Source organism: Gopherus flavomarginatus, chromosome 5, assembly GCF_025201925.1.
Source record: "Gopherus flavomarginatus isolate rGopFla2 chromosome 5, rGopFla2.mat.asm, whole genome shotgun sequence".
Lineage (NCBI taxonomy): Eukaryota > Metazoa > Chordata > Testudines > Testudinidae > Gopherus > Gopherus flavomarginatus.
Genome location: NC_066621.1, coordinates 89,237,941 through 89,263,088, shown reverse-complemented (window position 1 = coordinate 89,263,088; position 25,148 = coordinate 89,237,941). Strand labels below are relative to the sequence as shown.

Here is a 25,148-nt window from a genome sequence, read left to right as displayed (position 1 = left end):
AGGATTTCTGTAGATAATGTTAGTAAAGTGATTTTAGACTGAATAGCATTGTATAAATGCTATGTCCTAAAAACTGTAATATATCTACAGAATAAGTTCCCAGATGAGGAGATTGCAGCGAAGAGTTTAAATTAGATTACTGCACCTCTTAGTCTTTTCTAGGAGGAGAAGGGATTGAATAATCCTATGACAAAGCAGGATGAAGATAGAGAGGTCAATATTAAAGTGCTGGTATGCTGGGTTGAAGCAGGGCACATTGGAGCCAGATAATAGCCCTTTCCTGTTCCTCACATTTCCTACGATTTTTTTTTCAAATTGTGCTTATTTGGAAGTGACATCTAAGCAGGTAGGCAAGACAGCAGGAGAAAAATGCTAGGAAAATACGCAAGTGGACAGCACAGCAAAAGGACAATGCCAGTATATAATCAGACTTAAAGGGCAGCAAGGGTATAATGTAAGCTAGAAAGCAGGTGGAAAAGCAGAAGGGAAATGCCAGACACTCAGCAAGTCAATAAAGCAGTATCAATAAACCAGCAGATGCACAAAGCAGCAGGACAGCAATTTCAGGAAGTCAACAGCTGCACACAACGGAAGGAGGGCAATACCAGGCACTCAAGAAAGGAGGCAGGACAGCAGGAAGTCAATGTCCATGTGCAATCTCATGTAAAGGGCAAGAAAGCAATGCAAGCCACTCAACAGATGGATAAGGCAAAAGATAGTCAATGTCAGGGAATCAAGTGGTCAAGAGGGCATAGCCATACACTCAAGCAAAAGGCCAGGGCCTCAGGGAGCCAATGCTGAGCTGCCAGCAAGTAGACATAGCAGAAAGAGAGCAATGAATGCCAGGCAATCCCTAGGTGGACAGGGCTAGCAAGAGGGCAATGTCCATTAATAATCAAATACAACTGCCGGCATGGAGAAAATGGAAGCCTGATAATAGGTTGGCAGCAGGTACTGGAGGATAGCGTGAGCAAAACACTCTCTAATAACACCATTAGATTAACATAGTAAACCATGAAAATCCAATAGAGAACAGTACATAAATGGAAATAGCAGATGAATCTGAGCCCTAGTGCCTGGGGTGGCCACAGGACTCTCCTATTAACAGAACTGTGCGAATCCACAAGGAAATCAGACAAATGGGAAAAATGAGCCTGAAAGCTGTTTCTGATGATTTAAACAAACAAACAAACAAACAAACAAACAAACAAAAAACCAGCAAAGAATTAGTTTGGAAATGATTGGCTGGAATTGAAGATGTTGCTTACCCCTCTCTGGAGCCCACAAAATGGGAATGTTGGGAATTTCTGCAGCAGAAAAACAGAAGAGAAAAGGGATTTCTGTCTCCCTGTATGAGGAAAAGCAGGTCAATTTAGGGCTGGGTGAATTGTTTTGGGCAAAATAAGAACTGGTCTGAATCTCTGTCTCTCTCTGGAACCAAGCCTTTACTGAGGTCTGAGAAAGGTTTAAGAAATCCACACCACTTTCATCTCATGATATCCCACCTCTACTTCCAAGAACCATACTTACCTCTAGGGCAGACTGTGCAAGCGGAGATAGGAGGCAGCATCAAGAGCTCACTCCCATATCCATTGGAAGACAGTTAGTGAGGACAGACACCAGCGCCCCAAGGCTGATGCAGGTCATTTTATGGGATACATTAAAAAGGTTCATTAACCCTAACTCACCTCTAGCAAAGGCTGGTATTTGAAGTTGCCCAGATAATCACTTCCCAGTATTTGTGGGAATGGCCCTTTTCTTCTCCAAAAGCAGTTGCTGTGTTTGGGGAGATTCAGCAACACCTTCACTGTACCTTGATGCTGCTATTCTCTTGCAATTCAAGGGCTCTCTGGGGCATCCCTTATATTTGCATTTCAAAGTATGTTTCAGATATCTCACCAGCTGTTTGGTTTCAAAAACACACTTTAAAATCTGAGACGTAAGTGCTAAGAAAGTCACAGAAGCAACCAGAACCAATGGAAATACAACTGCATCTTTTGATCTAGCTGGTGTTGTCGCTTGCCAGACTGGAGTGGGGATTTAACTGAGAATTATGAGGAGCTGCCTGGGGAGGGATGAAGGGGACCACAAATGTCAACCTGAAGACTGACCTACACTTCAGCAGGACACCTACATCCCCTTGAGGGTGAGCAGGCAAGTTGGGGTGAGGGACAGGCTATACCTGAGGGGATCCAGGAAAATTCTCACTATAGGCTTGAAGGTTCAAAGTAGCAGCCAAACTTTCATATATTTATCCAAACCACCAAAAAAGACAATTACCTTTTCCGTAACTGGTGTTCTTGGAGATGTGTTGCTCATGTTCATTCCACATTATGTGTGTTTGCTTGCCACATGCACTGGTGCTGGAAGTTTTCCCCCTCAGCATTATCTGTAATGGAGCTTCTCTGACACTCTCTGGAGTGGAGCCCATATGGAGCGGTATAAGGGGCGCTGCTGGCTTCCCCCACCCTCAGTTCCTTCTTGCCGGAAATGCCAACAGTGGGGAAGGAGGGCAGGTCATGGAATGGACATGAGCAACATATTTTGAAGAACACCAGTTACAGAAAAGGTAACTGTCTTTTCTTTTCGAGTGCTTGCTCATGTCCATTCCATATTAGGTGACTCCTAGCAGTTCCTGTGGAGGCAGGTCGGAGTTCATAGCTGGGCAGATTGTAATACAGCTCTGCCGAACCCAGTGTCATTTCTGGCCTGCTGAGTTATGGCATAATGAGACATGAATGTGTGAACTAAGGACTACATCGCGGCTCTACAGATGTCCTGGATTGGGATGTGCGCCACGAAGGCCGCCGAAGACACCTGTACTGTAGTCGAATGGGCTCTAACGAATGGGTTGTGGGACCTTTGCTAGCACACAACAGGTCTTTATGCAGGAGGTGATCCAGTTGGAAATCCCTGCAAAGAAACCGGAAGGCCCTTCCTCCTATCCACCATAGCGATGAAGAGCTGGGTCGATTTACGGAAAGGTTTGGTATGCTCCAAGTAAAAAGTCAAGGTCCTCTGGACGTCCAGCACATGCAGATGCCTCTCCTTGGCAGTCTTGTGCGACTTGGGACAGAATACTGGCAGGAATATGTCCTGGCTCGTGTGGAAGGAAGACACCACCTTTGGCAGGAAGGTTGGCTGGGGCCACAGCTGGTCTTTGTCCTTACAAAACACTGTGTAAAGCGGTTTCAAGGTCAAGGCCTTAATCTCAGAGACTTGTCTCATCGACATCACCACCACTAGGAAAGTGACCTTCCAGGACAAGTAGGAAAGGGAGCAGGAGCCCAGCGGCTAAAAAGGCAGGCTGGTGAGCCTTGAGAGGACCAGGTTAAGGTCCCACTGTGGGACAGGGGCCCGTACCTGTGGGTAAAGCCTCTTGAGGACCCTCAGGAACCTGACAGTCATGTCATGAGAAAAGACCGTCTGACCTTGAATCAGCTAGTGGAACACAGAGATGGCTGCAAGGTGCACTCTGATGCAAGAATGTGCCAGACCCTGGGTCCTGAGCTGCAACAAGTAGTCCAAGATGGACTGCACTGAAGAATGCGAGGGAGAAATGCCGCGCTCTGACACCCAGTGGGAAAACCTTGTCCTCTTGGCCTGGTAAATTAGTCTCGTGGATGGCTTCCTACTTCCGAAGAGGACCTGCTGGACCTCCTCTGAGCAGGTATGCTCCACCAGGTTCAACTACCGAGCAACCACACCAAGAGGTGTAGAGACTCGAGGCTGAGGTGTAGGATCCTGTGACAACAGATCTGGATGGTAGAGAAGGGGCCAAGGAGGGGCCAATGCCATGTTCTTGAGCATGCCGAACCTGTGCTGACGAGGCCATGCAGGGGTAATCACGATAACCTGTGCCTTGTCCGTCTTGATCTTTACTAGGACCCAGCTGACCAGAGGGATCATGTACATCAGACCCTTGGCCCATGACACCCTTCACTGGTTCCAGAGTCCCTACTTAGACAAGATCTGTGTTGTACCCCAATTTTCTGGGTCATGTCAGAGGCAGTAAATTCAAAGGAATGGACAAAAAGCCTCTGAAAAGACCCCAATGGATGCCAGTCATTGGAATTCTATCCTCCTCCTTGAAGTTGTTTTTGTCACTCTGCATTATTTCTTCTATCCTTCCTTCTATTAGCCAAATCATCTTCTGCTCTCAATCTCCACCCCAGTAATGGAACCAGAGTCCTCTCCTTCAACTTCAATCCAAATCACAGAATAAGCACTCTCCTTCTTTCTCAACCTCTGCTGGTATCAGGACTCTATTTCCAGCTATCAAACTTGCACTCACCTCCACAGTTTCCAAACTCCTTCACAACAACGGAGTAAAGCTCTCTCCCTGGTTCTCAATGTCTGTCCTCCACATACCACAGTTCTGTAGTCCAGGACTTCTCCAAGCCTCCTAACCTCCATTACCAGACCCTAAGCAGATTTGGTGCTTTCTTGAAGGCTCCTAACCTCGATTCTTGAAATATAATTGTTGCCTTTGCTTGACTTCCAGCTTGCATCCCATTCTCACTAACTGAATTAGGGTCTTTTCTCCTGTCAGCTTTCATCTCCTTTTATTAAGTGAGCACTCTCTCCCTACTGTCATGGCTTCCCTGGCTTTCTACTTTATAATATCTCTTCTGGCCAAGTATTATATCCATTGTTTTATCCTGGCCATTGTAAATTCCAGTTCAACTGCTTCTAATACAAAGCAAAGTATTTTTTTTAACATGTAGTCAGCCACCTATGCATCAATTTTATACAGCAAGATTGAAAAATACCTACACCTCATTTTGGATAGGTAATATAACGCAATAAGGGGACAATCTTTATCTCTTCCCCAAACTGCAGAGAAGTTCAGATACAGGAGAAAGATGCACTAGTTGTATTGTGTGGTGCTGAGCCAAGATTTGCGAAACTCAGAAAAGTCACAAAGCCAGCATCCACAGGGATTTGCTGTGCATCCTTGTGCACCAGGGTTTGTGAGCATGGTAAGACAGTGACAGGCTGTAGCAGCTGGATCAGGGTCTACTGGCCATAGAAGTGGAATGTCTTTCTTATCCTCCCCAAAACAACTCCCCAATATCAAGCACTGTTACTTGGGTTTGGAAAAATGCAGAGGAAAATTTAGCCCTAAGAAAGGAACCAAGAGTCACCAGTAATATGATATGATAAGTAAGGGACAAAAACTAGTCAATTATAGTTTGTTGTAATCAATGGACCAGAGTGGCCGTTAATATTGTACAGTAAAAAAAGATACTCAGACTACCTGCTGGCAACTTCAGCAGCTCATGTGATATTATGAAGAGATGTGGCCAGAGTTAGTTGCATTGCATCACAAACACAATGGCTAGCATCTTTTCTTTAAGGGGGAGATTCTACATAAGACTTCAGTGGGAATGAGCTAGAACAAATGACTCTCAAGAAACAATAAATGAACTTTCATATATGAAGCAACTGAACAGGGTTAAACAATGAAATGTAAGAAATGGAAAGAGGTTTGAAATGTGGATAAGATAATAATAAAAAGAGTAATCTAGGATTATATACATCATGCTTAAATAAACGTATTACTAAATATATGGGACAGAGTTAAGCTTTGATGGAAAAAGCTCGGAAGCTATCAGTCAGATCACAAGATGTAATAATGGGCACAAATGGTCTGATGGTTTTATAAAATATTTATTTTCTTGCCCACTATCAACAAGAGTTTCACAATTTGAGAAGGAAAGAACAGTCCCTGTGAGCACAACCACAAGTGCCTAATTAGCAGGAAACATTTTAACACATGAATTATTTTAGTGTAATATTTATAGGGATTAATAAAGGCAGGGTGATTAATGACCTACAGCTGAGATGCTAATATTTCCTTGAACACAAATAGAAGCAAACTACTGTCTGTTCCCTGCCTAGTCCCTCTCCTCACTGTGGTGGGAAAAGAGTTCTGATGGGGCAAAGGGAAGGATTACATGAGCAAACAATAGTCTTATGCTGGAATTCTCCCCAAGGCCCAAAATAACAACAAAATACACAACCTAGGAGACATTTTGTAATGGGTTTGGTTCAAAATGTTTCACTTCTGTATTTTGTTTACCTTTCAAGTAAACTTTTGCCTCCTAGTCCTTATCTTTTTAATCTTCCCTCATATGGAAGTCTTCTTTGTCTCCGCTCTTTTTTGCTTCCTTTCTCTAGACTGTTTCTATTTCTGTTGTATCCTTTTTGAGAAGATGTGACGAGAACTGAACACAGTACAAGGGTGACATTAGCAGGGTTTTTAGTATTATTCTCTATGTTTTTCTTAACATGATGTAATATCTTGTTCATGTCTTTGGCCACTGCTGTGCAATGAGCAGATGTTTTGACTGAACTATCCGCAATGATGTTAAGAACAAAGATCCAAAAGACCCATTCAAGATGAAAAGTCCAGCAATATGGTCTTTGTGGTAAACATCTTGTTCTTCCCCTTCTCCATTTAACTGTAAGAATCCTATCAAAGAGCTTTTAAAGTCAATATATATAAAAATGAAATAGATGGATTACTTTGCATGTATTATACTTGGTACTAAAATAAGAGAGTAGTAAGTGAGGAGTAAACAGATTGTAAAATACATTGTACTTGAATACACAGAGTAACAAATAATGTTATTCACTATCATAGAAACTAGAGAAGGAAAATTCTTGTCCATTCCCTTTGCCAGTACATATTGTTCCCTATAACATAGTTTTCAGTGCTTTCTCTAATCCAGTTGTAAAAGAGCAAAATAAAGAGGTTTCTAACATTTCCCATGGGAGACTATTCATAGACTAACAGAAAAGGTTTCCTGATACGCAATCCACATTTTCTTTTAATTTCATCCATTACTGTTTACAATGTCCTAGCTAATGACTATATATATCATGCTGAGGCTGCACAATCTACCAGGTAGAGCATACTAGGTAAAATACCTCCAGTGCTGTCCATTGTAGCTGGTATTGCTCTCTGAAGCACCAACATTCCAACATGAGGAATCACTACATTTTGTTATAAAAGAATAATAGAGAATAGAAAAAAGGGTCCCCTGGAGTTCCACCATCAGAATTAACAGGATCCAAGCTCCTAATGTCAACTCCTCTACATTCTAGTCCTTCCCTTTTTGATAAGTAAGGAGGAAGAAAATGTGAAGAATATTCCCATAATGCCACCTCAGGAGTTCAATGCAGCTGGGCAGTGTAGAAGCAGTGGCTGCCAGCATCTAGCTGTGGAAGAAGGTGAGAAGTGCTCAGGAAACTTTGTTTTGGTTATTATTAGCAGTAAATATGCCCAATGGCCTGTGATGGGATGTTAGATGGGGTGGGATCTGAGTTACTACAGAGAATTCTTACCTGGGCATCTGGTTGGTAAGTCTTGCCCACATGCTCAGGGTTTAGCTGATTGCCATATCTGGGTCTGGGAAGGAATCTTCCTCCAGGGCAGATTGGCAGAGGCCCTAGGGGAGTTTTTGCCTTCCTCTGCAGCGTGGGGCATGGGTCACTTGCTGGAGGTTTCTCTGCACCTTGAAGTCTTCGAACCAATTATTGAGGACTTCAATAGCTCAGACATAGGTTAGGGGTTATTACAGGAGTGGGTGGGTGAGAGTCTGTCCCCTGTGTTGTGCAGGTCAGACTAGATGATCACAATGGTCCCTTCTGACCTTAAAGTCTATGACTCCATGAAAATGAAAATTCACTGCCCCATTAGTGGTAGCAGTTGCCAGAGCATACAGAGCATGGGCTTATTTCTTCTGGGCTGGATAGTAACAGCAGAGACAGTATGAAGAGCTGGAATCAGTGAGTCTGCATTCTGCTGCAGTATGTCTAGGGTGACCATATTTCCTTATGCTGAATACCGGACACCTCGTAAAATTACTTGTATTCAAGTGAATTCAACGGCAATCCATCAGAACTACGCAGTACAAATGTTCAAATTAACATCAAGTTTATTGAGTCCTTGTTTAAAAGAAATACTGCGAAGTTGGATTCTATTTAAATACCTTCTTATCTTTAAGGTTTTAGGGTTCACACGAAGAGAGGTCACACACATGCACACTCCTGTACACCTCTCTCACAGGGGGAGACCGACCAACCCAACCCTCCCTGCTGGGTGCTCTCTGCCCTCCATGCCTAGCTGGGCCCCTGGGATGGACCCACCTCTCCTAGTAGCTGGAACTGCATCTTCCTGAGGCAACACATGAGGTGGGCATGCAGGATCACGTTCTTCCCAGATTCATGCCAGGATTCACCCCAGAATGTGGCCAGCAGCAGCCTTTCAGCACTGGGCGAGAGGGAAGGGACAGGAGCTGCTTCCAGCCGCAGGGGACGAGGACGGAGTGAAGAGATGACCTGGCTCATGTCTTTGCAGAGGTTCAGACTGCTGCTGGCCACCGACATAACCCAGCCACCTATGTCCCCTGGCTACAGCATAGGTAGGAAAGGGTTAAGCCCTAAGAATGCATTGTGCACCAGGGCCCAGGGAACCTGACTGCAGGGCTTCGGTGTGGCTCAGCAGGGGAGGGTGACTAGGGGACGGAGCAATCCCATGATCCCTGGGGGCAGGACCCAGGGCAGGGGGCTGGGTGAAAAAGGTGCTAAGCCCCTGCCTGGGGGGTTACTGTGGAGTCTGCAGGATTGGGACATGAACAGGCTGGAAATCGCTTCCCCTCCACACCATTCCATAGCTCAGTTGAAGGCCAGAGAGGCTTCCCTGTGCCAGTGCTGTGTGGACCTTTGGCACATTCAAGGGTTGGTACCTCCTGGCCAGTGCCCCCTGGGCTTTCCTGGGGGGTCAGCCCAGCCAGAGGCAGTGGGGGAAGGAAGGAGCCTGCCGGCCAGGCTGTTGATGAGCTGAGTGCACCAACCAGGGGCTGGTTCTCCGCACAGCACTGAGATTGGGGCATGCCCCACTGGGGGAGAGGCGGAATATGGAGGAACAGCGGTGCTGGAAGGGGCAAAGCAGAGAGAGGACAGGGAAAGGGGGAGCATGTAAAAGGCTGATGGATGGGCAGCAGAGGGAAAACAACTGGCTGCTGCCTGGTGCCTGCCTGCACTTACCAACCACTGCAACACACAGAGCGCAGCCAGTGCCAGACGGAAACGGGACCGGGGGGCAGGGCCCTGCTGGCCAAGAGCTGGCATGCAGCAGGGTCTGCACTGACAGACCAGCCGCGGGAGCAGTTGGCCCCACGTGCTGCATCTTTGCCCTGCCATCAGCCTTGCACACCTATCCCCATTGTTGGCCACTGGACCCCCCAACTCACCACCGGTGGGCAAGCGGCTGATGAGCTGGGATCCAGCCAGCTGCAGGACCCACCAGTACTGGGAGTAGGGGGAAAGACGGAAAAAATGGGACACGAGACACCTGCAGGACAGCTTAAATACGGGACTGTCCCTTTAAAAATGGGGCATCTGGTCACCTTGAATATGTCCCCCTCCACATTTGATTGCAGCAAAAGAAAGAACCTCTAGCAGCAAGACCCTGTAGCCCAGCAGTTTGATTCAAACTCTCCTGCACAATAGAACATCAACTAGTTTTGATGCTCCAGAAGGCACTGTCGGGATTCAGAAGCACAGTGCACTCTTATGGCACAAATACCAGGATAGCCTCAGATAGCATGTAAGTATGAATGGAGGCAAAACTTACCCAAAATGACTGCTTCCAGACAACAGTGGCCATTTTAGTTATTCTTTTATTCATGTACGTGAATACCTCAAAATAAACACTATAAATACCTCGGAATTTCAGGCTTTCAGTTAAGAAACAAATACAAGCAGAATAGCCCTGGTTCTCCATTGCACTGCATCTTGTGTAGTTGTTTACACCTGTGCTATGTGATTGCAAAGAGGGAGTGAGACACAACCAAATAAAATAGTAGCATTTTACACCGCTTTGTATTCCTTCAAGAGGCTGCACAAGGTGTAAAGCAGTGAAAAATCAAGCTCAATATTTTAATCTCCCTAATTCCAAAACAGCGTCACCACTTAAAGAATGTGGCTAATCACCAGTGCTTTGCACTGCAAGGGCTGACGGTTTCAACAAGCCCATTAAATCCTTTGCTAACCTACACGTTGTATACATGAACACTGCAAGATCCTATCCCTTTTTCTATAATGTGCAAGCTTTTATGCAGGGTTTTACTCCCACATCCTCCCCTCAAATCAATTATTTATATTCTAATCCCTAAACATTCAGAGTTATGTGGAGATTTTAGCTTGACAACTGACACTGACTTTTGCAGTACACAAAACTTGCAGTGTACATGTTGATTATACTCCCATCCAGCACTGTGTTTTCCTGCAGGCACACAATCTCTCTGTGCATAAACAAAGAAACTCACGTAGAGTCCCCCTTTTGTCCTTGATATTTCAGTAAAATGCAATCATTAACATAACTCTGAAGTGCACAGTGAACGGAGTTTTATGTTTTTCATTTATTCATGACATAGCTATGAACGTTATATAATGAAAGTATCAACATATATCCATATTATGGCAGAGCTTTGACCTTGCCCCCTTGGGTCCTGTGCTTCTAGGCGGTTTATACTAGCCTCAGTGGCTCACTGTGACCCTCCACGTAGCCCTTCTCTCTCTAGGGCCAGGGTTACAGTCTACTGAGCCCTTTTCATCATAGGCCAGCAAGGAGGTTGGTGAGAGAACTCCCACAGTCTCTGTTGTTCCTGGGGGCTTATTTCAGAACAGTTTAGCCTCTTGTCCTGACAGGGGCCTGACTTCCCCTCCTAGGAGATGTTCCTGTAGTGGTGGGTTGTGGGGAACCCAGGCCTGCCCTCTACTCCGGGTTGCGGCTCAGGGACCCTAATGGTAGCAGCTGTTGGTAACCTTTCACTGCCAGAGTTGCTACATTTCCCTGGGCCACTTCCCCACAGCTCTCCTGCTTCTCCCTTCTTCACTCTTACCTTAGGGCACCCTTACCGATAGTTTGAGGGTGTCTTTATTAACCAGCCCTTCAGCCGCACTTCCTCTCCCCTGGCTCTCCTCTGCCTGACTGGAGTGAGCCCTTTTTATAGTATCAGCGGGGCTTTAATTAGAGTCAGGTGTTCTCATTAGCCTGGAGCAGCCCCTGCTCTGGTCAGTCAGGGAACAGAAAACTGTTAATTCAGTGGCCAGTATATCTGCCTTCTCTTATTCTGCTGTACCCAACTGGCCTGGGTCTATCACAATATGTAAAAGTGTCCATTTCCCATTGCACTGAAGGGTGTCATTTCCATTTTTAAATAGTTGTTTTCTCCATATTTCTTGATTTTGCACAGTAGTTATAGTAATAGTCCCTCCATGCATTCATTTTTCCTCTCTCTGCAAAAACTTTCACTTGAAGATGGGATTGGAGGAGCCAGTTGACCTTGGAAGCTTGTGTATATACATTTCTGCCAAGTCCTACACATATTAATTGCTGGCATCTTATTATGCTAATAGTGCCTAAACTTTTTCCAGTCAACAGCATGGGTAACTTTTCTAAATACATTATTTTTCTCAGGTTTTAAACCTTTCATGCCAAAGATGTATTCAGAAATTCTGGAGATAGGAACTTTAAACACTATTCATGTTATAAAAAGAAAAAATATTCCTAAGGCCAGACTACTAGATGGTTCAAGAGATTGGTAGTGGGCTGTATGGCTTTTCACTGCTAAATTGCTAGTTCAAATCCCAGGCAGATCAATAATGACTGAAAGATACTAGCACCTCCTGACTATTTGATGGACTATTAGCAATAAGCTCAGTATTTATACACAAGAATCATATATGTATTTATTTCCATATAGGGAAACTTCAGAATTTTCAGCATTGCATTTTGGTACTAATAGTGTTCACTACGTTCTGTGGAGCAGCAGCAGAGACAGGAATGCTGGGGCAGCAGCGAGTGAGTGCCTTGGGGAGCATCTCATGGCAGTTGGGCACAATGGGCAGCGCCAGCCAGAGCAAGGCTCTTTCAGGATAGAGGCAAGAGCGTGTCAGGGGTAGTTTGGAGCTGTGCTTCCTGCCTGCCTGGGGAACGCCAGCCATACAGAGGTAGCCCAGCTCGGCTCAGGGACCAGGACAGGGAGGGCAGCAGAAAAGCAAGCCAGCGCCCTGGTTCCCAGTTCTCACCAGTTTCTGATCTGCTGGATCCTGGCAGGAAGCGATGCTTTTCAAACTGTAGGGCGCACCCCCTTCTGGGTCACACCCGCATTTGAAAAACTTGCTGCTAAATGGAAGGCAGAAATATGGGGAGGCACATGGACACTTGCTGAGAATCAAAAAGTTAAAATTTTATAACCATTAAAACACAAATTGTCAACGTCACATGTGAAAATACAAAGTATCCTTACATCAAACACTAATAGGTTTTCAAACAGCATTTTTCTTACTTTGCCTATCTTTGGGGAATGGAATGTGACACTTGCATAATGTTTGCAAGGGGCCTCGTCCCAGAGAGCAAAAGTACAGAATGGGATCTGGCTCCAACACTAATTAAAATACAAGGGAAGGTTTTTTTGTTCTCACATGTAGTTTTTCAAAAAATTCCACGGCACATCTGTTCGAGCCTGATGGCACACCAGTGTGCCACGTTATACCAGTTGGGAAACACTGAGTTAACACATTTTTCAAGAGACTATTCAAGGTGAAGTGGTGTATTCATATCCCTCCAGTCGGAGGGAGGAAAGGAAAGGAGTGGTAGAAGCAGTCTGGAGGGTTTGTTAGTGAGTTACAGATTGTTGTTATACAGGGGCGGCTCCAGGCAACAGCGCTCCAAGCGCGTGCCTGGGGTGGCAAGCCACTGGGGGCGCTCTGCCGTTCGCCGCTAGGGCGGCAGGCAGGGTGCCTTCGGCAGCTTGCCTGCGGAGGGTCTGCTGGTCCTGTGGCTTCGGTGGACCTCCTGCAGGCGTGCCTGCGGAGGGTCTGCTGGTCCCACGGCTTAAGAGGACCTCCCGCAGGCACACTTGTGGAAGGTCCGCTGAAGCCACAGGACCAGCGGACCCTTCGTGCTTGGGGCGGCAAAATGTCTAGAGCCACTTCTGTTGTTATAGTGGGTTCTATATTTTAACACACTAACAACCTTGCCAGCTGCTTCCCTTCTTCCCTTCCCAGACCTGAAGAAGAGCTCTGTGTAAACCCGAAAGCTTGTCTTTCTCACTAACGAAAGTTGGTCCAATAAAAGATATTGCCTCTCTCACCTTGTTTCTCTAATATCCTGGGACTGACATGGCTACAACAACACTGCATATATTAACCCATGATTGTCAATTAAGCCAACAACAGCAATAACATAGGTAGCAGGGGAACCATTCTTTTTCCTTTTGTGTAGAAATAAGTCAATTATAACCACATTACTCTTTCAGTATTAGCCTGGAAATGACCAATTATCTACTTATGGGATATGCAGAGTCTTCTTCCCACTTCCATTTTCTGGTGTTACCATGGAATAAAAATCTTATTCATAGAAGTCAAATTAAATCTATTACAGGCCAGACAAATAGGATATCTCATGCTTTTATCTTTCAATGTACATGAAACATTCAAATCTTTGTAGTTTTTTTCTAATTTGAGCAGAGGATTGTGAATATCTTAAATACAATGGGAAGATAGACGTGTAAATTATTAGCTTGCTTTTTAATGTACCTGGGAAAGCTGTGGTAAAGCAAACAAAACTGTTTATCAAAGGGGCAAAAATAAAATAAGCAACTGGACTGGTTGAGGATTCTAACCTAGGGAAAACACGGTACTATAAATATTCAGAATCTGGTATTCTGTATCTTTCAATCTCCTCATATTAACAGAACTGATTAAAGATTTGAAAGATATTTTCATCATCGCCTCCTGTGCAGATATTACCAGCTTTCTCACATATCCAAAGAGAAAAGATTTGTGACCATATCAACTTCTCATCCTCAAACAATTTCACTGGCTATCCAAAAGTCAGGATGCAATTAAAAATTGCCCCTGTGGATTTACTGCAACTGACCTCATAGATTTTGATTAATAGATTCATATGAGTTTAAGACCAGAAAGGACCATTATATCATCTAGTCTGTCTTGTATGTCACAGGCCAGTAAATTTCACCCAGTTATTTCTTCATTGATCCCAATTATTTCTGTTTGGTTAGAGCATGATATTAAGACACCAAGAGATGGAGAGTCCACCAGTCCAGTTGGCAGTTTATTTTGGTGATTAATCACCTTCACCGTTAATTTGAATTTGTATGGCTTCACATTTTAGCTACTGATTCTTGTTGTGTCGTTCTCCGCTAGATTAAAAAACACTTTAGTACCCAGTAGTTTCTCTCTGTGGATGTATTAATACACTATACCCAAGTCACTTCTCAATCTTCTTTTGGCTAAGTTAAACAGATTGAGCTTTTTAAGTTTGACTTTAAAAGTTATTTTCTCCAGCCTTGGAATCATTTTTGTGCCTCTCTTCTGCACCCTCTCCAAATTTTCAACATCCTTTTAAAAACATGGACACCACAACTCTACATGGTATTCCAGTATCTGTCTCATCAATGCTGTATACAGAGGTTAAATCACCTCAGTATTCTTACTTACTAAACCCTTGTTTATTTGTCATATTCAGACTTGTCCATGTCTGGAAATCTGTAGAGAAGCTACTTGGAGTCATATGCACACCTTTCTATAGCATTACTCTCTCAATCTGGCCTCTCAGTCAGATATTCAGTTGGGGAGGGCAGTTTTACAATTGCTGTTTAACTGCAAGCTTTCAGCTTGCCTTCCCTGGGTTTTATTGCTTGCTAAATTCCCAGCAGCAAGAATACGTGAGCCCATCTTGAAGAAGAAAGGTTATTTACCAATAACTGGAGTTCTTCAAGAGTATTGTCTCTACATATTCATTTTTCCTCTTCCTCAGAGTCCTGCCACTCTCTGGTCAATGTCATTTCAGTAAACGGAACTGAGGCAGAACCTCCCTCCCTAATCCCATATCCTGCTACAGCTGCTTTGGAGCTCATAGGTGTCCCCAGTGCAGTGTCTGCTGCTGCTCTGATGGCAGCAGGGCAAAGTTTTTTAGACGTTCAGTGATTCTGGAATGCTGCCAAAATTCTTCTGAGGAACATAAATAAGAGAAGGGAAATTGCGATTTTTAAGCTTAACAATTTAGCTAAATCTGACTGGAGTTTCACAGGACAAAGAAAAGGCACTTCTTTAGCCTGAGAAAATACCAAATAGCAAAGGTTTGCTGCAAAGAATGGAGCAAAAGACATTAGCAAGAATTCTTTATCATGAAAAGTATTAAATAACCTAAATATAGGAGTCACTATCAGTTCCCCATAAAAAAATCTTGCCTTACAATTTTTTAAAAAGAATTGCAAAATTGGTGGGCTAAAGGAACACAGTATACATATCATATTTGGATTTTTGATACAGTATGTATAAAATTTTTGATCAGTATCTCATACTCCTAATTCAATTTAATTAAAAAAACCCAGAAAATTGGCTTGGATAAAAATCTATTCATATTGATTGAAAACTGTCTACCAGTACTGATAATTACTGATGGGCTATAACAGGGTACTGTACGCATTAGGATTACTCTTTGTAACAGGATTGTCTGTGCCCTTTAAGGTAGTAATCATTTGCGGCAAAGTGACCATGTTTGCAGGCTTGGGCCCTTTAAGGGCAGGCATGAGGAGGGATGTACTTTGTTGGGGGATCTGGTTAACTGTTGCTCCCTAAGGGCCAAGTGACAGTCATGTGACCAGCTATCATATATAAGGGTAGCCTGTGGATCAATCACAAGAGGGACATTCACAGAGAGTGGAATGGTTGGCTACAGCGAGTGAGAAATTTTGGAGAGAGGCAGGAAAATTTTGTCTTTTTTTTAAGGTATGCAGGAACATGTATATTTGCTATTTTAGGTGTATTTTGCAAGATAGTATATGACAAAGAAGGTATGAGGTGGGGGGAGTACATAGAGGATAAGTCTATACTAGCACTTTTAACCTTAAGTTATTTGATTGCCATAAGCAAAATATGTTTTTATATCGGAATGAACTATAATGACCTACAACAAATTATCACATCAATGTTTTAAAATGATTTCTAAAAAGTCTAAGGCAAAATATCATTAACTTTCTGTTAAGATTCTATCTGCATATCAATTAAATAAAAACATTACTATCTTGCAGTTCTAGAAAAAAGGGATTACAAGGCTGGAAATGTAAAACTGAGGTTCCACAAATAACCTTAACTCTCAACCATCACCTGACACCAAGCCACCATAAAGCCAAATAACAATTTCACACCACATTTCTAATATGCACTCAAACCCTAGTATCCCAGTGACCGCAATAAAGATATCAACAACCAGAGTTATATGATTATCTCAGCAATGAAATTCCTGGCTTTTGGCTCCAGTTCATATTGGAAATATCATCAACTACCAGGCTGTAGATAAGGAACTACCACCCTCACCATCACCATTCAGGATCACCTACAAAGACAGACTGCTTCAAATTTAACCACCCAGCGGCAGTAAGAAACATCTAACTTCTGATCTCTCCATATGCAGTCCATAATTACTGTCTCACAGCCATTATTCCTTATAAGGCAATGAGCACAATCTTCATCCTTCAAAATATATATTGATTGGGTTACCTCTGATAATTGCAATGACCTGATGTGATTAAGATACTGCTCCAAAAAATATATGGAACATAGGTGGGATACAATGTCACAGTAAAGGTTGTTTGCGAACCTTAATTATGAATTTCCTATGTCACAAACTTTTATTTTTAATAACTCCAATATCCTAGTAAAATTATTTTAATTTAGTTGAGATTTATTTACAAAATTAAATACATCTTAACAACTGGTTTTTCTATTATGCATCTGCCTTCCAGTTATCTTCAAAGGAAAATAATTCATTCTGGGGCTAAGTACTCTTTTTTTTAAACATGCTGATGTCACTTAAATGCCAACAGACAGGGTTTTTTCCCTTCAACATTTGCTAAAATGAACCCTTAGAAACGACAATATTATGGAGGTGATGGCCACAATTTCATAGTTAAGGCAGTTTCATTTTGCAATTAAAGTAGGGATTCCGCCTTTTTGTTATATATGAAAAATACAATGTATCCTTCCCAAATTTACAGCTCTTTCTCTTTGAGTATATAATTTTCTGAGAATTTATACGTAAATGTTAAGTATCGGGGGTAGCCATGTTAGTTTGTATCCACTAAAACAACAAGGAGTCCGGGGGCACCTTAAAGACTAACAGATTTATTTGGGCATAAGCTTTCATGGGTAAAAAAACTCACTTCTTCAGATGCATGGAGTAAATAAATGTTAGTCTGTGTTAAAATTAATTAAAAACTGGGCCCTTTGAGAAATGTAAGGCAGTCTTTTCTTTTTTCATAGACTCACGGAATCATAGGAAAGAAAGGGACCTCGAGAGATCACCGAGCCCAGTACTCTGCACTCATGGCCAGGACTAAGTATTATCTAGATCATTCCTGATAGAGGTATATCTAACCTGCTCTTAAAAATCTCCAGTGATGGAGATTCCACAACCCCCCGTGGCAACTTATTCCAGTGCTTAACCATTCTGATATTAGTTGATTTTTCCTAATGCCCAGCCTAAACTGCCCTTGCTGCAATTCAAGTCCATTGCTTTTTGTCCTATTCTCAGAGGTTAAGGAGAACAATTTTTCTCCCTCCTCCTTGTAACAACCTTTTATGTATTTGAATACTGTTATCATGTCCCCTTTCAATCTTCTTGTCTCCAGATTAAGCAACTCTAATTTTTTGATCTTCCCTCCTGGGTCATGTTTTCTAGATCTTTAAACATTTTTGTTGCACTTTTCTGGACTTTCTTCAGTTTCTCCACATCTTTCCTGAAATGTGGCACCCAGAACTGGACACAATACTCAAGTTGAGGCCTAATCAACACAGAGTACAGCAGAAGAATACTTCTCGTGTCTTACTTACAACACTCCTGTTAATACATCCCAGAATGTTTGCTTTTATTTGCAACTGTCTTACCCTGTTGACTCATATTTATCTTGTGATCCATTATGACCTCCAGATCCCCTTCTGCAGTACTCCTTCCTAAGCAGTCATTTCCCATTTTGTATGTGTGCAATTGATTGTTCCTTCCTAAATGGAGTACTTTTTATTTATCGTTATTGATTTTTTCCCAAATGATTTTTAATAACAATAATGCAGACACTTAAAACTTTCCATATAGTTATAATCAAATGAAATCTTGTGAATAAGTTATATTAGAAGAAATTAGGTTGCAATCATTCTAAATTGTTAATTATTTTTGTATCTAGCTGTCATGATTATATAGGATCAGGGACAGTCAGTTCAACATCTCTGATAAAGGGCCATTGTGGCCTCAGCGTAACTCAATCGTCATTGCCATTCTATAACTAATTTAAATGTAATAATTCTTTTGGCTTTAATGACTCTGTGGTATGAGGGAGACTGCACATTTGTGTGAAGAGTTTTCATTGGTAGATTACTTGGCACAACTGCCACTGCCCTTTGAGGTTCCATATCTCATTGTTGGCGACATTGCTTGAAAGGCTCCATGTGACTCTGCTGCCTCTACTCCACTGTGCACCAAGGCAGTATTGCCTAGGGAACTAGGCAGAAGCAGAAGTTAAGCCCTTAAAGTTCAGCAATATCAGAACCTGGAACTGGGCTCTCCCCTGCCCATCCTTTCACAAAGAGTTGTTATCTGTAATACAGTCCTCTAAACTGATAAGTCAATTGCAAAATGATGGCCAGATTCACCTGTACATTTTGGCTACTTTGTGGTGCTCTGACAATGCAAAGCAGGTGTAACTGGCCAGCACGCTCTGGTTGCTTTGCAGTGCTCTCATGTCCCAGTGAATCTGCCTTAAAAGTTTTAAGAATATATTTAAGTTGATACTACATATCTTTGAATCTTCAGAAATATCACATAACATTTTCTTTGGGTTTCTTGTTTAGTTTTCTGACATTTTTAATGACCTTTACCTAAAAAAAAAAAAAAAAAAAAAGGAAATTTCCAGACAAACAACTATGTTAAGATGGAGTTGAGGTTGACAGTACTTAACATCTATTTAAGAGTAAAAAGCAATCTGGAGATGTTACAATCAATCCAAAGTCAAGTGTTACAAACCCAGGAAATTCAGAGTTAAGTTATCACTTAAAAGAAATCCAAACATGCTAAATTACAGAATTACATATTTAAGGCACTTAAGCAACCTTTACTCTGTTCTCTAGTGACACTGTGAAGGGAAAAAGTGCAACCTCTTCCCCTCGCCCCCAGCCACCAGTGATTAAAAATATCAGGTTAATTTAACTCTAACACTAAAATACCTTAATCATAATCATATAGTTATTGCATGGTGTCACTAGAATGCAGAGTTAAAGGGTTTTTTTGTTGCCTTTGTTGTGACTTTCTTACCTTAACGTATTTGGATGTCTTTTAAATGTAGCCTTAACTCTGAATTTCTTGGGTTTGTAATGCTTGGTCTGGAGACAATTACCACTTCTCTGTAATGTTTTTCCATTTAAATTACTGAACTATATTCTCAACCCTAACTCTATTTTAATCTCCATATCTGTCTGGGAATTATATTGTATGATTCAAAACACTGTAGTAGACTGTGGTTTTACCATAAGCCCCAAGCAAGAGCCAGTATGTAGTTGCGCTCTCCTGGGAGTAGAAGAGAAACCACATCGTGAATGTCATAGTATAGTTCCTGATTCCCCACTTGCTCCAGGAGAGAAGGAAACGGTGCCAGCTTTTTACCTGGTGCAGATTCCTTCCACCTCTCCCTTCTCAGCACAGCGGAGCAGGCATAGTGTCAATCAGAGATACTACACAATCAGGTCAATGAAGGAAATTTCTAGAAGTCAGGAAGTTTATGTGCTAAAGGGCAGACTGTTGTGCATCCAGGATATCTCACCTCTGGAGTGACGTCTCGTGGTGCAAACCCTGTTCCTCCAGTTGTCAAAATCAAGTTAAGTTCCTTTTCATCACACCAGTCTATCAGAGTCTCCTGAAAGAGAATATCAGCACTGTCAGATTTGGCATAGAATGTTAATACAGAAATCTGAAAAATGCCTAAGACTTAAAAATCTTCAAATACCAATAATTAAACTCAGCTTCATATATTCAATGAAGAGAATTTTAAAGACGTTCCACATGACAATTTATACGAATACTTTTCTCTCTCTCTCTTTTTGAGTTTATGACCAATATATGACAGAGTAATTTGGGCACCAATACCAATGTGTTTTGGAAATGAAAATTGATATTGATTCTCAATGAAAATTGAGAATTCTTCCCGAGTCCCAAACGAAAATAATTTTTTAAAATTTTAACACTTTAATAACTTCTCATTACAATACTGAACTACACACACATATTTCAACATAGGTCTGAATACACACATAGACCTCAAAGGTATTTATAGGCTCTCAACGTCCATTGATTCAATAGAAGTTAGGAATCTAGATACCTTTGAGGATCTGTGCCTAAATTCCCCAGCATATGTCAATATACTATTCCTCGCAGTGAATGTAGTTTCCATGCTCTAATTTCAACTGGAATGGCCTGATGATTATCGGAGCAACACTGCTGTAAGCTTCTCGGTTGAAAGAGTCAAGAATACAAATTAAGTGAATGCTGTATGCCTAAAACAGCAGCAAAAAGGTGATCACTGCTTCTCACTCACCTCTTCTCTGCTCCCTACTACATATCAGCACTTTCAAGGACCCAGTATGGTTCCAAGACCGGACTGAGAAAACTCATAGCTCCATGATGAAAATTCAATAGTGACTTTTAGCACTGGATGTAAATTTCATTCAAATAAAACAGAATTTGTATTTTCTATCAAAACTGCATTTCAAACCAACACATGGACTGTACCACAAACTCAATATAGGCAGGAAATGGTTCAGGCATGACCATACTGTATATCCTTCAAAACCTACAACAGGCACAGCAGGGAGCAAAATGAAGCCTTTAACATGGTGTCTTCTTAGAACGAGGTATTACATGACATGTTCTCATGGGGTGTTCCCTTCTAAACTGGTCTTTATAGGTTCATATTGTCCCTTTAATAAAACTTGTTAGTGTAGTTTTTTAAAGTGAATTTCTAGGCCAGCAGAGATGGTTTTATTTGTTAACAAATATTATTCAGATATTTCTTCTCAAATTAAGTTGGACTGGGGGGCCAGTACTTAGTAATAAATCCAGATGCTGCTACAGTAATCACATCAGACTTCTATGCAAGAAGTGGCAAAATACTCCCCCCTCATAACGTTATGCATCTATTTATCTTCAGTATGTCTAATGTGTCCATTATCATAGTATCTAGAAACTATTCAGACTAGCATTTCATTTAGTCAGATATCCCTACCCTAGAAGTTGGACTTGATAATTCAGAAAAAAGTGAATGCATTGTCATTTTTCTATAATGTTATATGGGGAAAGGAAGAACTATTTTTTGTGACTGCTGGCGACAGATACGGTGATGACTTGAAACATGAGATTAGATGTGAATACTGTCTTGACTTTGAAAAAGGCTAAAAGAGTATTGATGGTCATGAAACAAACCATAATGTTTTGAAAGAATGCCATCAATTTAGCTAAAGCCCCAGATATATGTTTAATATAACTTTATTAAAAAAGATTTTACAAATCCTATGGTTTTTTTTCATGAAACTTCTTTTCCCCCAATTAAATGAAAATAGTTTCATTTGAACCTTTCCCTGTAATACTGGAAACCCAAATACAATATTACTATTAGAGCTGACTGGAAAAGTTCAGCAAAACATTTTCTCATCAAAATTTGCCTATTTCTCAAAATTGAAAAATTTTGCACAGATATTTTGATTTCACCAGAGTTCCAGTAGAACCCAGGTAAGGGTCCAATGGATCCCACCTACCTGGTTTTCTGCCAGATCATCTGACCAGTTCCTCAGCAGCCATGCAGACTGCCTCAAAGTTGGTAACTCTACAGTTTCCAGGGTCTGAGGTAGCCTGCCATGTGGACTGCCTCTGATACCATTCCAAATCAGAAGGAAACCAAATTAAAAAAGAATTAAATCCTCCAGAAAATGGAATTACCTTTCTCTTCACAGCTCTAATTGTCATGGATTTTCCTGAAAATCAGAGAGTGAAAGTGAACAATCTAGTTTCAGACCTGCAAAGTGTCATTCCCCATGCATGATCCTTGCATTTGGCAGATCTGTCAAACCTGCCCTCATCTCAGGTAAAATAGAGACAGAGAGAGACTCTCTTACACAATACCCTTTGGCAGATACATTAGACTGGCAGCCAGGAGACCACAGAATATGATCTAATCTCTTTGATTAAGTGCTGTTAATATTTCTGTGCAGCTCACAACCCTTATTACTGATCTAGGCCATGAGGCAGGCAACTATGATTTCTCTTGTTTTACAACTAAGGTAATTGGGAGGTTGTACAAGGCTACTTCATCCCCATATTGAAAACTTCTTCCATTCTGGAGAATAAATGTGTCTGTTGGAATCCTTTTTGCTGTGAATGAGAATGTTTTTAACCCCAGAGGAACATATTCTTTCTGATAAAACCAGTCAGCTAGTGTTCATGCTGTGAGATGAAGAGTGTATGTATCAGAATGCAAGACTTGGCCACAATTCTGATGTACCAGGTCTGGTTTTAGAGATAAGTGTATCAGAGATTGAATGGAGAGATTTCAGAGATATAGGTACCAAAATTGCCTTGGACAGGCTGGGGCTATCATGATCATTTTGTCAGATTCCTGCTTGAGCTTTCTGAGAATCCTGGGTATTAACGGAATCAGGGGATATGTGTAACAGAAGGCCTAAGGACCATGCAATCAGGAATGCATTGAAAACAGATGGCTCTGACCCTTTCTGAAGCACAAGCGAAGACACTTCTAGTTCTCTCTGTTAGCAAACAGGTCTATGGTCAGGAGACTCCACTTGAGGAATATAGTTTACAGAATCACTGTCATATATGGACCACTTGTGGTCATCTACAATTTCTCTGCCAAAGTCATCTATCAGTATGTTCTGTATTCCTGGCAGATGAACTTCCCTCAGTTGCCCTCATGGTGGATGCAGAAGTTCCAAAGTCATACAGCCTCTTGACATGGTGGAGTAGATTTTGCGTCATCCTGATTATTTATATAAGACATGATCGTAGTGCTATTCATTATGACTTGTATAGTAAGACCCTTGATGGCTGGGAGGAAAACTGAGCATGTTTAATAAATGGCTTTTAAATCCAGGATCTTTATGTGAAGCGTTTCCTCTTGAGCAGTCCATAACCCTTGTATTTGCATTCAAATAGCATTCATCTCCAGTCTTAGATGGAAGTGTGTGTAGGAGAATGGAATCTACTGCAAACTTTTGTGGGGTCTAGCCACACTTTAACGATAATATTAATGGTAGAATATGAACTAGCATTTCCAGTTGATGTCTACTTGGCTGATATACAGCGTTCAACCACCCTTCCATGCAGCACATATGAGGTTTGGCATGCTGAGTCATGGAGGTGCATGATGCCATGTGGCCTAGCAGTCTGTAGCACACTCTAATTGATGTTCTGGAGTCTAGATCCAGAATGGCTTGAAATCTTTCTGAAGACAGATAAGACATCACTATCATGGAGTCCAGAATCACTCCTATGAATTCTGTTTTTCATGTTGGAGCCATCTGCACTGTTGGTTAGACAGACTGATCTTTTTTTAAGCAGAAGTTTATAGTTATATGCAAATTATTTCCATATAAGAACATTAAATAATGTGCATAACATGTCACACATGGAGCAGCACATAACTGGGCAGTTACGAAACTTGATTGTCCAAACTGAGTGAAGTGTCGTCCGTCTCTTCGCCCCCCCGCCCCCCGGAAAAAAAAAGCCCAGAAAATCAATAGTGACAGCAGATTAAACCTTAAAAATTCCTTAAATTTTAATAATCTAAGATGTTCATCAGCAAAACAGATAGGAACAATTTGGATTTTAAAAAATAGATGGCATTTTGTCAGAGCTTCTTTATCACCTAGCAACAGTATTTGTCTCAATTACTTTCAGTAGTATTAAGTCTCATATGATGACTCAACAGGCCTTCAGTGGAGTAATGTTTTTTTTGACAAGTTTTGTACTGCACGTTTTCAAAAAAAGTCTATCATGAGCAAAATCTGTCAGTATCAGAATAGGAGGAAGAGGAGTTTATATTAGTTTTCTTAACACAGCATCTCCATTTCATCATCTTATTTAGACAAAAGAAAACCTGCCAACTAAAATCAGCTTTATAGAATACATATTTCATGTGCTTCAGTTTTGCCATCATTCAGTGACACATTAGCTATGTCTATACTTGGAGCTGGGGATATGATTCTCAGTTTAAGTAAACATATGCTAACCCAATGACAGCAAGAGTGCTAAAAATAATAGTATATCCACGGTAGTATATACAGAGGTGAGCAGTAGCACTAGGTAGCCACTCAAGTATGTACCCACAGGATCTAGGTAGGTTTGTAATCAAGGTGGCTAGCCCATACTACCATTCACCACTGCCCACTGATATAGTGATTACACTTCTAATTTTAGCCTGTTAGCTCAATGAGATATAGTGTGTGTATCTCTATTCAAGCTGAGAATCACACCTCCAGTTCCAAGTGTAGGCATAGCCACTGACCACATTTTAAGGCATTGCTAAAAAAGAAAATAATACATTTAATGTGACATCATACAATGTAGCCAAAGATAAATATTTTTTTAAAAGCTGTTCTTTATATAAACTAAACAGTAAGTAACTAGATACTATAGCTGTTCCATAAATATGCTGAGGTACAGTTATAATTCTTAACTACTGCCTACACTAAAGAAAAATCAGTTCCTTTATATCAGGCAGTAAACCAGAATTTCATTCTACTTTAGAAGCTTTAATTGGACCACATAGATCTTTAAAACCACAAGGAAATTTATCCTATGTTGATATTAAATGTATTTATTTTCTCATTTCCAAAATACTGAGAGAAACGATAACAGGTTGTAATTATGTGTTCATCCAAATTACAGTAAAAACACTTCACAGAATCATAGACTTTAAAGTCAGAAGGGACCATTATGATTGTCTGGTCTGACCTCCTGCACAATGCAGGCAACAGAATCTCACCCACCC

At 41.5% G+C, this 25,148-nt stretch overlaps 1 protein-coding gene across 25 annotated transcripts in view; it reads right to left on the bottom strand.

Annotated features, from left to right (window-relative positions):
* The window catches only part of GPHN (gephyrin), a 596,340-nt gene that overhangs the window by 253,414 nt on the left and 317,778 nt on the right, over positions 1-25,148 (bottom strand). For 12 of the 25 annotated variants that reach the window (XM_050953500.1, XM_050953477.1, XM_050953478.1 and 9 more), the window contains 2 exons: positions 19,914-20,006; positions 1,269-1,307 (listed from right to left, as the gene is read on the bottom strand). The exons of 2 other annotated variants lie outside the window; for them this stretch is intronic. Coding sequence is in view for 20 of the 23 variants with exons in the window: in XM_050953477.1 (XP_050809434.1) it covers positions 1,269-1,307; positions 19,914-20,006 (132 nt within the window). In the remaining 3 variants the exon portion in view is untranslated. Of the gene's footprint in view, positions 1-1,268; positions 1,308-19,913; positions 20,007-22,081; positions 22,117-25,148 lie in introns of all 25 variants that reach the window. 11 more of the 25 variants (XM_050953497.1, XM_050953495.1, XM_050953489.1 and 8 more) reach the window with 2 other exon arrangements.